Source organism: Callorhinus ursinus, unplaced genomic scaffold (assembly GCF_003265705.2).
Source record: "Callorhinus ursinus isolate GAN/ISIS: 27379988/994484 unplaced genomic scaffold, GSC_fseal_2.0 scaffold13, whole genome shotgun sequence".
NCBI classification, from domain to species: domain Eukaryota; kingdom Metazoa; phylum Chordata; class Mammalia; order Carnivora; family Otariidae; genus Callorhinus; species Callorhinus ursinus.
This window is the reverse complement of record NW_027397075.1, coordinates 47835947-47849736: the sequence shown is the minus strand read 5'-3', so window position 1 is coordinate 47849736 and position 13790 is coordinate 47835947. Positions and strand designations below refer to the sequence as shown.

Here is a 13790-nt window from a genome sequence, read left to right as displayed (position 1 = left end):
AGAACAATGATGTTATCTTTTGGAACTCCAGATAATCCGGAGTTCCGACAAAAGAAAAAGTGCTAAAAGCCGTCATACCTAATTCTTTAGCATCTCCTCCTGCGGGACTTCCATTTTCCTGTCGTGCGACAAGTGCGCTCAAGATAATGTTTGTTGCTCCAATCCTTGGCAGAGTGACATGTGTAAGAAATGGCAAGTTATTTTTTTTGGCAAATGCTTGACTTGTTTCTCGCCTCTTCCTGAGGAAGCCCCCTTCTGGAAACAAAACAATCCATTTTCGATCTCTGTTCCTATAATTCTCTTCTAGGTGCTTTTTGAGAAGAAGAAGCTGCTGGTCACGATGAGATTTTCCCTGAGAAGGCAGACACACATATAATAAGAATAGGCACATTTTAAATTAAAATGCCATAAAATTAAATAGAAATAACAGCTTCTAAAGTAAATCCCACTCATAGACTAGAAGAGCAATTTCCCCCCATGTACTTCCCCCTTTGACCACAGTGGTGAAAAGAAGTGATTAGCACTTACATGACATTAGCACTCCAGAAGCAAAAAAAAAAAAAAAAAAAATTGCTCTAATTGCCCCTGAGAGTTTACTCATTCATCAGTTCAGTGACTATTGAAGCCTTGCACTGGAACCTCAGGAGAAAGTTGAGTACTGAGTGCATACTACTTGGCAGGCACTGTCCTACACGCTGGAGATAGAAAAGTAGGTAAGAGACCCTCATGGAGCTTACCTGAGTGGAAAAGATAGAAAACTAAGAAGTGTAAATTCAGAGAGTGATGTGTTAGGAAGAAAAAGAGTAGGAGGATAGAGGAGGTCAACGAGGTCAGGGAGAACAGCCCCAGTGAGCTGGTAATGGGAGGGAACCAGTCAAGTGGAAAGGAGAGGCAGAGCTCTCCAGGTGACAAGAACAGAAAGGACAAAGGCCCTGAGATGGATGTTCCAAGAGCAGTACCAAGGCCAGTGTGGCTGATGTGTAAGGAGTGAGGAAGACAGTGGTAGGAGAGGAAATTGCAGAGAGAGGTGGGGGACAGAGAGGAAAGGCCTTGAACTTGGTAAGTAGTTTGGGATGAGAAGTCAATGGGTGGTTCTGAACAAGGGACGGTCATGCTCTTATTTACATTAAAAAAAAAAAATCTGCTGGCTCCAGTGACAGATTCCAGCAGGTAAGTCAGGAGACTATTTTAATTCCAGGCAAGGGGGTGTGATGAGATCTGACTATGGTGTATTGATGAGAAGTGGATACGTTCAGGAGAGTCTGAAAGGAGAGCAAACAGGCCATTCTAATGGACTGGACCTTAGTGTGAGGGAAAGAGAAGAAAGGGGATGACTTGGAGACTGAAAGAGGAATCCAGAAAAATTTGTAGGAAAGCCCAAAACCCACAAATATTACAAAGGTTCTTCCTTTCAGTATAGTCGATTCACTAATAATTTTCCAACCAACACAATTATAGAAGGCCCCAAAATAATTTGTATGCATTCAGTCTTTAAATTATTCCAATGCAAAACAAGTAAGACATTTTCTTATTTTACTGAATTGAATTGATCATGATTAAGCTTTATTTATTAAGTTCCCAAGACTGCATGTAAAATATTTTTATATTCTTGGAAATATCTAGTAGTGAAGTCCAAGAGACTTTCTTTAAAAATAATACTTTTTCAGGCGCCTGGGTGGCTCAGTTGGTTAAGCGACTGCCTTCGGCTCAGGTCATGATCCTGGAGTCCTGGGATCGAGTCCCACATCGGGCTCCCCGCTCAGCAGGGAGTCTGCTTCTCCTTCTGACCCTCCCCCCATCATGTGCTCTCTCTCTCTCTCAAATAAATAAATAAAATCTTAAAAAAAATAAAAATAATACTTTTTCCCTCATACTTTCTCCCCTCCCCCCATGTTACAGACTTTTTATTACTATCTATCAGGGGGAAAAGAGGTTGCTCTTTAGAAATGAACTTGCAATATTTCTGATAATTTTGAAATACAATCTTTAAGTATGTAAAACTTTACATTGCAATAAAAAGGAAAATGTTTCGGAGTGTATTATTTTCTACACTTATCTCCTCAAAGTACACTGATCATTTAGTATAATTTAGTGATGCCTGAGGATCATCAACAGGGTCAATTGTTATAACTGTGATAATTTCCTCAGACTCTCATGTTGGAGAGGGCTCTGCATTCCCCTAGACTGCTAAGGTGCAATGGTTGCTTCTGCTTCTTCCCCTCCAGTGGTACTCAAAGTATTATGCTAATTTCCTTGTTAAGTTATTCTGATCACCGTTTATTTTGTCTCAAGCTTGTGGCCAATCCCCATTGCCACTTTCTCCTGAGGTTCCAGTGCAATGCTTCCATTCATCTTTCTGCTCAGAAGAACTAAGAGTGTTTCCAGAAGAAACTAGATCATTGCACAGCACATGAAAAACAAAATGTTCTGTACATAAAAGTGTCTGGAGTAAAGTGTATGTGTTTTGTGACACCTACAGACACCTTAGAAGTTTCTCTATACACCCAGCTTATTTCTGAATTTGTGGTTCTCAGATGAGGACTAATCAGATTCATCAGTTATTCATTAAGTACTTGTATGTGCAAGGCTGAAGCTGCTAAATATATAAATATCAGATAAGTGTGGCATTACCATATGTAAAAACTCTTGTGTATCATATTTCAGTTTTTGAGAAAATCAAGCATGTGATACTAGTAGCATACCAGGGAAATACCATAATGTAGTGCTGACTTGATAAGAGGGTATGATTCTTCCTCCTACACTAACTAAACTTATCCCTAATGCTTGGGAACCATTCTCAATCTACTTTTCTCTTATCAAACTCATACTTATTCTTCTCTAAAGTTTTTCTGAGTTCATAAAAATCTGAAGGAGTCACTTTTCCTACTATGAATTCCCAAAATACGTTCTTCTGCCTTCCTTCCTTCTTTTTCTTTTTCTTTCCTTCCTTCCTTCCTTCCTTCCTTCCTCTTTCTTTCTTCCTTTCCTTTTCTATCTACCTTTCTATCTACCTACCTACCTACCCACCTACTGGCAATTTAGATACCTTCTCTATCATGTAACAGTGACTTGTCAATAAAAATAATAGTGAAAATACAGATGATGATGATAGTGGTAATCATGATAAAAATGATGACGAAGGAAGCAGGCACTGTTCTGAGTGTATTATTTCATTTAACTCCTACCCTATGAGGGCAGTACCTCTTATTCTCATCTGAAAAATCAGAAAACTTGGAAAGCTTAAATAACTTGCCTGATTCACATAGCTAAGAAGCAGAAGAGCTGAGAATGTGGCAGGTGCTTGACAAACCTTTACTAAACATTGTACTGTTTAGATGGGATGAGGAGGGTGGAGATTAGAATATATGCAATGTCACCATTTTACTGCTTGAGCATATAAATATTGAAATTCAGATTGAAATAAATGTTTCAGAGAACAAAGATTCAGAGGAAGAGCTCCCTGAGATACTAGAGCTCTCTCTATTATATAATATATATATATATGATATATATATATAAACATAGGCATACCAATATGCCTATGTTTATAATAAAGGATCACTTTGATCAGGCTTTCACTGTGAAAAAGGAATGCTCATTACTCACCTGTCTTATAAAGAAGTCTCCGTGAATTAGAGAAACAATTCCAAAGTTTGTGTACTTAAAAATATGATCCATCAACCACATCATTTGAGCAACAACCTAAAATATTTAAAAGCAAGAAATAATTACACGTTAAGTAGAAGAAACCTGCTATAGTCTAGCCAGGGCTCTAAGTTTTAAATATAACCATCTAAGCATCCTCTTAATTAACCTAAATATTTTAAATCTGGTGTTTATTTCTACAATTAAAGTACAAAGTCTCCATGAAAAATTACTGGTCTCGATTCCAAGTCTTGAAATTCCAGGTCTGAGGGATATATATTGCTGTGTAACAAATAAAACTGAATTAACTTCTTAAATTTGGACTTAAGGATTCCAAATTTGTTCTACCCTAAACAAAGTCTCTGGTAATTCTTATATAACTTGTAAAATTATTTTGAAACAATAAAATAAAGTCATCAAATGAGGGCTATAAGTTTAATTAATAAGCACTAAATCTTTATAAAATGTGACTTTACTTTAAGGGCTAAAATATTAAAAATTATAAATTATAAATGTATAAATATAAAACTATAAAATTTTATAAAAGTACAAAAATGTCCAAAATAAAAGAACATTCAAAATTCACTTCATAGAATGATTTATGCATTAGATTATGTTAAGAATATTTGTTAGTTTATGCAAGGCCATACTCTTTGCCAGCATAAAAATATTTATAGCACCTCAGTTCTTAAACACAGAAATAGTATCCCTTGCTGATAAAAAAAAAAAGTAATACTCATTTCACAGCAAAAGACTTTATTTCAAACAAATTTCAAAATTAAAAGTAGGTGTAAATAAGGGTCTAATTAATAAACTAGTTAATTGTTCCTCCCTGCTGAGGAAATGGCATTCCTCATTATAATCCTTAAATAAATTCATTAAAAGCTACAGCCTCAATCAAGAATGCAATAGAGCTCTACTTTGGTTTCTATGGGAATAACACATGTAAACTTCATCTCGAAGCACCAAATTATATGAACTTACATATTAGGAAAAAAATAAGCACTGACATCGCTGGTGCTTTTATAAAAACAGTAAAAAGCTGACAAATAATATAACATTAAAGCTTCTGCCTTAATTTTTCAGCATCACTATATAAGTCAACTACACAACTCCTACCCCATCAGCCTTACTATGTTAAATCCCTTTAAAAAATAAAAATACATGCCCAGTGAAGAAGTGATTTCCTAAGGCAATTAATACAGAATAAAATGATTGCCAACATCTCATTTTTCAGTCTTGTTTTGCTTTGTAATGATGACTACTTTGTTTAAATAAATTGAGATTTGAACTAAATGGAATTTGCTGCAAAGTGTCCCAAGGAACAAAACAAAAAGCAAGTTGCTTCAACCTATAAAATACTTGAGCTTTATACACAGTATGAAGTTTAGTTGCAATTTATTGGTTTCTGGGTTTAAAATACCAACACTAAAGCCACTAGTTTTTATGTTTAACCTTACATTTACAGTGGATTTATCTCTTCAGTTAGAAGGGTCACCTAAAACAAATCCATTCGTAAGATAGCCAAGCTATCTTCTGAGATTTGTATGCATAATTCTGTCCCAACTTATTTTAGGGGAAATGTTACAAGTCAATAAATGTTTATTATATGTCTAATACAGTTCTTTTGACAGAAATAAAAATTCTTAGTTTTATCATCATTTGTCATAAAAGGGCATGACTCAATTCACAGATACTTATTTAAAAGGTACACGCACATTTGGAAAATACAATGAATCCTTTGTTTCATATTCCTCAAAAGAGGGCCAGTAAACACCAGCTGCCTGAAGCAACTCTCAGTGTTTCATAGGTCTGTCACTCAGAGCTCTGTTAGGTAATTCCAAGAAACAGAATTGGCCCAAATCAATTAGTCTTTATCTGGAAGCATGGGTTTTCTACATATCAAAAAATCTAGAGAGGCTTACATGAAGGACTATGTTCTTTATATCCTTCTGAAAGTATAGTTAAGTCAATGGTTCTCCTGTTTAGAAATCTGTAAGGACAATCTGGGTTATCACGAAGGGTAGGTAGGGCGTGCTACCAGCATTTAGTGGGTAGCAGTCAGGTATGGAAAACAGCCAGCAACGCCCAGGACAGTTCAGGAAAACAGTGTTGTCCTACCAATGGGCCAATGGGACCCCCGCTAACACTGAAGGGTGCTACAAGAAGTCCCCTGAATTCCAAAAGCTATGTTACACTCACATATCGCCATTAAACTAATATTTTTTAATTGGCCCACAATTTAGCATTAGCCTTCTTTCTTCGAATGTACCCACGGAGTATGCAATAAGTCAAGTAAACATTCTTACTGGTAAATATAAATTAATATTGCCCTGTACATATTAGGCAGGAGGGAGAGATTACGATGCTTCCAGCTTTATATTTCTAAATTACTCCTTTATGAAAAAAGATAAAAAAAATTCAAGATTTCAAATTATTCATTAATATCAGATCATAATAAAAATGTTTCGTATAACTCATCTGAAAATAAAAACAAAATTACTCTGGACAGAAAAATGAACCTAAGTCAAACTAACAGAAATCTTTTTACAAAAGGAAACAAACAAGGCAGATTTTCTTTTGTCCACACAATTGGTGAATTTCAGATTACCTAATATTCTAGTTAATACAGTTATCATCCATGCCAAACTCGGGTGAGAGTGATTAAGTTAGGCGTATTTATACTGACCACTGTAATCATTCTTTGAAATTCAAAAACCAATTAAGGACACTGTAAACCCTCAGAAAAATCACTATGAATGTAATGACCATATCAGTAAGAATAAAAATGTTAATTGGGGATTCTCTTTGATGAAAACCAAATAAACTAGGCTTTACAAAATTTTAACATCATCACAAGTAATAAATATTATTATAAGCGCAAATACATTTATACAGTGATATTCTTTTAACAGTTCAAGATTCTGAATATAAGAAAGGATTGAATTTATTCCACATTCCAGCAAGATTATGCCTCTGCTTTTCAGATAAACATGAAAAACAGATTCTACAATAGTTAAGCATATTTTACTTTACTCTCACCTCCTTTTCTGACCCCTAACCCTGACCTACTGAATCAAAATCTCTAGGAACTAAACATACCAGGCTTAGTTTGCTCTGGTGTTCTGGCCAAGACTGTTTCACTAAGGAAGAAGGCCCTTGCTTCACCACTCTAACTAGGCCAAGTTTATGTCCTTTCCCCTCTACAAAGTTTTCTATACCTATCATACATGGGGAGCTCACCCTCCACTAAATACCTTTCATTTTGCAGTTAAGTACTGTTCACTATACTTTCCTTCCACCAATGCTGGACTGTTAGATCCTTTGAGAAGACAGTGTCTTACAGGATGGTGTTCAATCCTTACAGTCACTGACCATGAATATGAAGCACTTAATAAACATCTATGGGTTTGTTTTTTACTATTAGGATAAATACTAACTCCATTAATTTATATATTTTCTATTTAGTTTTCTATGAACACAACCTCTTTAACTTCTAAGGTGATAATTCTCTTAATGCTAATTTATTACTTATTACTTTAATGTTAATTTATAAATTTATTATATATAGCCTAGTAACACTTAATAAAATGGGCCTAATATCTTTCCTTTCAATTTGCTTTATAAAGGAAATCCAAAATATTTATGTTTTTTTTCTTCTAAAGATCCCCAAGACTATCTAGTTCATTGATCAACTAGACTCTTCTATCTTAAACAATACTGCTTTTTGTGTCTGTTTTTCAAACCAGTGACCCACCACTTCACCTCAAGACAGCCCCCAATCTGAACATCTTAACTCTGATTTTGCCTCAATTACTTTTTTAAAAATAGCTCTAGGAGATATCATCCACATTATTTTCCAGTTACTTGTTTGAAAGTCTCCACATTCCTGTCCTGGAGTTGGAATTATGCTTAGAATTATATATATATATTTTTTAAGTTTTCTCAATTTTCAGGAAAAGTAGAGATATTACAGTTTACATTCCAAACCGCAGTAAGATACTTGAATAGATTCTTCATTAACCTCCCCCTCCTGCTGTCTACGTCTGCCTTCAGGATGCTTACCAGTCCTTTGTCCTGGAGGCACATCATCAGAGTGCATACATCTCCTGTTGCCTGATGATTGACCAACATTATTGCTTCATCTTGTGAAACTGCTTTAATATCGTCCCCCCATTCCATCACTGGAAGAACAAAAAAACTGTCACTTTAGAGATTCTACATTACTAGAAACCTTATATTAGACAAACTGGTGTACATCCATGATGATAGATCACTTAGCTAAAACTCTGAAAGTCCGAACTAAGTTTACTTCCAATAAGTATCAGGCTGTCAATCTAACATCGTATAAAGCCCCCAAATATCCATTAAAATGTAAAAATGGTCATCCTTTGATCTAGAAGTTCTACTTCTTAGAATTTATCCTGCAGAAACATTTGTCCAAATAGGCAAAGATAGATGCATAAAGGATGTTTATTGGAACTTAAATATTCACCAATACGGGAGTAGAAAAGAAAGTTATGATATAATGGAAGAGTACAAATCCACTGAAAGAATAGAGAGTATCTCTATACATTAACGCAAAAAGGACTTCTTATCAAGGAAATAAAGCAAATCACAAAACAATATATATAGCATGATTCCACCTTTTTAAAGAAGGAATAAAATTTGTCATGTAATACAATAAAAAAAGTCTACGGGAATGAATTCTGAACTATTGATATTGATCATGATTAGGACAAGGTTTCCAGAGCTCCTCAAATTCTACCTTATAATAAAATGTGAAAATATTACAAATATATGCAAGTATTTTCACTTTTAAATAAGAAAACTAATAAAGATGTTACACTTATTAAGAACCTCCAGACGAAAAGTCATTGTACCAGAACCTATATGTACACTCGAAGGAAAACACTGGTTATCTCTATGTAGTTATGCCTCATTTTACAGTAAATCTACTTCACAGAAAAAAGATAATTGAGCATCAGTTTTGAACATCAGGATCCTACAAGACAAAGCTTCCAGGGTTCCTCAAATGTCTGATATGAATTATGAGAGGCTGATTATACATTAGTATTCACTCCTCTCACGCACGGCTAAAGGCAAAGAAGTCAACCCGCCTGCCTGTAAGAGTTCTGGATGCAACAGGCATGGGGAGATGTGGAGCTCACCTGCTCTGCCTCCTCCAGCCTCCCTCCTTCTCCAGCCACCCTCCACTGTCACCCCAACATAGGGGAGCTCCTCATAAGAGTTCACGTGAGAAAACGGGTCTGCTAGTTGTTTCTTTCTGTTAAAACCCATTTAAGCAAGGTATCTATTTATTGATTTTAAAGACCTTAAAATTTGTATTAAGGAGGGCACCTGGGTGGCTCAGATGGTTAAGCATCTGCCTTCGGCTCAGGTCATGATCCCGGGGTCCTGGGATCGAGTCCCGCATCAGGCTCCCTCCTGGGCGGGGAGCCTGCTTCTCCCTCTGCCTCTGACTCTCATGAATAAATAAATAAAAAAAAATTTAAAAAAAACAAAAGAGACCATCTTCATAAAAAAAAATTTGTATTAAGGAAATTTTCAGCTGGGCTAAACATAGTCTTAAGTTGTGGGACCGCTTTGCAAAGTGAGGTATTCTAATCATTACCAACACTCAAATGTTATTACCAACACTCAAATGGCTTATACTGTATGGGAAAATTTTTATTTTAGTTTTTTTAAATGAACGCAGCATAAAACTACACTAAAGGGATGTCAAATAATCCTTAAATAGAGGTAGAACACTGGGAGAGAACCCAGCCCAGCCCCTTGAAAAAGGCAGCAGCACCAACTTTCCTTCCAGTGGCCTTTCCTTCCCCAAGTTTCCAACTCAGCTCAGCTGACAAGCTAACTACTGAAACATATTTAAACAGCTGCTGTATCATACATTGCTGTGGGGAGTATGAATTGGTACAATTTGGGAAGTCAGTCTGGCAATATATATCAAAACTGAGAAATGCAGAAATCTTTTTATCCAGAAATTCTACTTCTAGGAATTCAACTTACAGATATTTATGTGCAGACTGACACATATGCAAAACTAGTTATCACAGCCTTATTTGTAAGAGCAAAGAGGAAGGGGCGCCTGGGTGGCACAGTTGGTTAAGTGACCAACTCTTGGTTTTGGCTCAGGTCATGATCTCATGGTCTTGAGGTTGAGCCCTGTGTCAGGCTCTAGGCCCAGCTTGGAGTCTGCTTAAGATCCTCTTTCCCTTTCATTCTGCCCCTCCCTCCCTTTCATGCTCTTTCTCTCTAAAACAAATAAATAAATCTTAGGAAAGAAAAAAAAAGGAGGAAAGAGGAAAACAACTCAAAAGGGAGACTAGTTCAAATTCATAGAAATTGAAAAACAGTGATGGTTTCCAGGAGAGGGAATTGGGAAGGTGCTATTCAATTAGTAGAGAGTTTCAGTTTTGCAAGATGAGAAGTTCTGGAGATTGGTTACACAATAATGTGAATATACTTAACAGTGCTGAACTGTACACTTAAAAATGGTTAAGATGAGGGATGCCTGGGTGGCTCAGTCAGTTGAGTGACTGACTGAGATATATTATATTTTTTGAGAAAGAGAGCAAGGCTGAAGTGGGACTTGATCTCATGACCCTGAGATCTTGATTTGAGCTGAAATCAAGATCTCATGACCCTGAGATATTGATCTGAGCGGAAATCAAGAGTTTGATGCTTAACCGACTGAGTCACCCAGGTGCCCCTCCCTCCATCATTTTTAAAACCCAACTGGTGGCATCCCTGACACACTGTTCTGCATTTTGCTGTTGTTACTTATAGTATATTGTTCCATACTGGTATACAAATTATATGATTACATAATATTCCTTTACATAGATATATTATAATTTAACTAGTCTCCCTTTTTAATTCTTAATTGTGATGAAATATACATAACACAAAATTTATCATCTTAACCATTTTTTTAAAGATTTTTAAAAAATGTATTTGAGAGAGAATGCACATGAATGGGGGAGGGGCAAAGGAAGAGGAAGAGAGAGAATCTCAAGCAGACTCCACACCAGCACGGAGCCCCACGGGGCGGGTGGTACGGGTGCACTGGGCACTGGGCGTGGAGACTGCTTAAGATTCCCTCCCTCCCAGGGTGCCTGGATGGCTGAGTCAATTAAGTGGCTACCTTCAGCTCAGGTCATAATCCTGGGGTCCTGGGATCGAGCCCCCAATTGGGCTTCCCTGCTCAGCAGGGAGTCTGCTTCTCCCTATGCCCCTCCACTCACTCATGTGTGCTCTCTCTCTCAAATAAAATGTTTTAAAAAAAAAATTCTCTCCCTTCCTCTCCCTCTGCCCCTCCCCCCACCCCACTCATACCCTTTCTCAAAAAATACAATAAAGTAAAAAGAATGGAGGGAGATATATTTGCTAAATAAAAATTCCCCCATTGTGCCTCTGTTGACAATCCTTCAACAGAGACAGAAAGACACACACACACACACACACACACACACACACACACACTATTCTTTCATTAATTCATTCCTCATTCAGTAAGCCAGCACCAGGCACTATTAGGTGTTGTGGATATAAAATGAAAAAATCAGTTGCATTTCTATACACTAAAAATGAGACAGAAGAAAGAGCAATTAAGGACTCGATCCCATTTACAATTGTACCAAAAACCATAAGATACCTACGAATAAACCTAACCAAAGAAGCAAAGGATCTGTACTCAGAAAACTATAGAACACTCATGAAAGAAATTGAGGAAGACGCAAAGAAATGGAAAAACATTCCATGCTCATGGACTGAAAGAACAGATATTAAAATGTCTATGCTACCTAGAGCAATCTATACATTCAATGCAATCCCTATCAAAATACCATCAATTTTTTTTCCACAGAGCTGGAACAAATAATCCTAAATTTGTATGGAACCAGAAAAGATCCCGAATAGCCAGAGGAATGTTAAAAAAGAAAACCAAAGCTGGTAGCATCACAATCCAGACTTTAAGCTCTATTACAAAGCTGTAATCATCAAGACAGTATGGTGGTACTGGCATAAGAACAGACATGTAGATCAATGGAACAGAATAGAAAACCCAGAAATGGACCCTCAGCTCTATGGTCAACTAATCTTCGACAAAGTGGGAAAGAATATCTAATGCAAAAAAGACAGTCTCTTCAACAAATGGTATTGGGAAAACTGGACAGCCACATGCAGAAGAATGAAACTGGACCATTTCCTTATACCATACACAAAGATATGCTCAAAATGGATGAAAGACCTAAATGTGAGACAGGAATCCATCAAAATCCTAGAGGAGAACACAGGCAGCAACCTCTGTGACCTTGGCCGCAGCAACTTCTTGCTAGACACGTCTCCAAAAGCAAGGGAAACAAAGACAAAAATGAACTATTGTGACTTCATCAAGATAAAAAGCTTTTACACAGCAAAGGAAACAGTTGACAAAACCAAAAGACAATCCACAGAATGGGAGAAGATATTTGCAAATGTCTTATCAGGTAAAGGGCTAGTATCCAAAGTCTAAGAACTTATCAAACTCAACACCAAAGAACAAATAACCCAATCAAGAAATAGGCAGATGACATGGGCAGACAGGTCTCCAAAGAAGACATACAGATGGCCAACAGACACATGAAAAAGTTCTCAACATCACTTGGCATCAGGGAAATACAAATCAAAACCTTAATGAGATACCACCTCACACCAGTCAGAATGGCTAAAATTAACAAGTCAGGAAACGACAGATGTTGGCGGGGATGTGGAGAAAGGGGAACCCTCCTACACTGTTGGTGGGAATGCAAGCTGGTGCAGCCACTCTGGAAAACAGTATGGAGGTTCCTCAAGAAGTTAAAAATAGAGCTGCCCTATGACCCAGCAATTGCACTACTGGGCATTTACCCTAAAGATATAAATGTAGTGATCCAAAGGGCACCTGAACCCCAGTGTTTATAGCAGCAATGTCCACAATAGCCAAACTATGGAGGGAGCCCAGATGTCCACTGACAGATGAATGGATAAAGAAGATGTGGTATATATACATTACTCAGTCATCAAAAAAATGAAATCTTGCCATTTGTAACAACATGGATGGAACTAGAGGGTATTATGCTAAGCAAAATAAGTTAATCAGAGAAAGACAATTATCATATGATCTCACTCATATGTGGAATCTAAGAAACAAAAGAGAGGAGCATAGGGGAAGAGAGGAAAAAATAAAATGAAATCAGAGAGGGAGACAAATGATAAGAGACTCTTAATCATAGGAAACAAACTGAGGATTGCTGGAGGGATAGGGTAACTGGGAGATGGACATTAAGGAGGGCATGTGATGTAATGAACACGGGGTATTATATAAGACAGATGAATCACTGACCTCTACTTCTGAAACTAATAATACATTATATGTTAATTAATTGAATTTAAATTTAAAAAAGGGAAAAAAGGAAAATAAAATAAAAAGATCAAAAGTATTATTCTAATAGCAGTTAAAACATTCAAAAGTCTAGGTTGGTTCTATAAATATTGAGCTATTAAGAGGTAATGTGGAAAGTCTTCTGGCTCCACATCTATATAAACAGAGGTTTCATAACCAAATATTCCTTTAATGCAATTTCTGCCACATGAATGGAAAATGCTAGATACCTAGGTCTATGCAGCGGGAAAATAAGTTTTTTTTACATAAAATGTATCCTACCTATTTGCTTTATACAGGGTAGATAAATCCAGTGTGTTGGCTTAAATCTCTTAAATTGAATTTAGAACCCTTTGAAATGGTTTGAATAGTGTCCCCCCGCAACCAAATTTACATCCATCCAAAATCTGTAAATGGGACCTTATTTGAAAACAGGGTCTCTGCAGAGATAATCAATTTAAGATGAGGTCTTACTGGATTAGGGTGGGCCCTACATCCAAGCCCAATATGATGGGTGTCCTTTAGGAAGAGGGAAATGTGGACAGAGAGATTCACAGGGAGAATGCCATGGGACAACAGCGGTGGGGACTGGAGTGACAGGTCTGTAAGCCAAGGACTGAGGACAACCACCAGAAGCAGTAAGAGGCAAGGAAGGATCCTCCCCTAGAGCTTTCCGAGAGAGAATGGCCATGCCCATACCTTGATTTTAGACTTCAAA

General features: G+C 36.9%; 1 protein-coding gene across 3 annotated transcripts in view; it reads right to left on the bottom strand.

The window, feature by feature from the left end:
* Positions 1–13790, bottom strand: part of LPGAT1 (lysophosphatidylglycerol acyltransferase 1) — a 115743-nt gene that overhangs the window by 32890 nt on the left and 69063 nt on the right. For all 3 annotated transcript variants that reach the window (XM_073900226.1, XM_073900227.1, XM_025877458.2), the window contains exons 3-5: positions 7711–7829; positions 3607–3702; positions 79–352 (exon numbers count right to left, since the gene is read on the bottom strand). In XM_073900226.1, coding sequence (XP_073756327.1) covers positions 79–352; positions 3607–3702; positions 7711–7829 — 489 coding nt within the window. The remainder of the gene's footprint in view (positions 1–78; positions 353–3606; positions 3703–7710; positions 7830–13790) is intronic.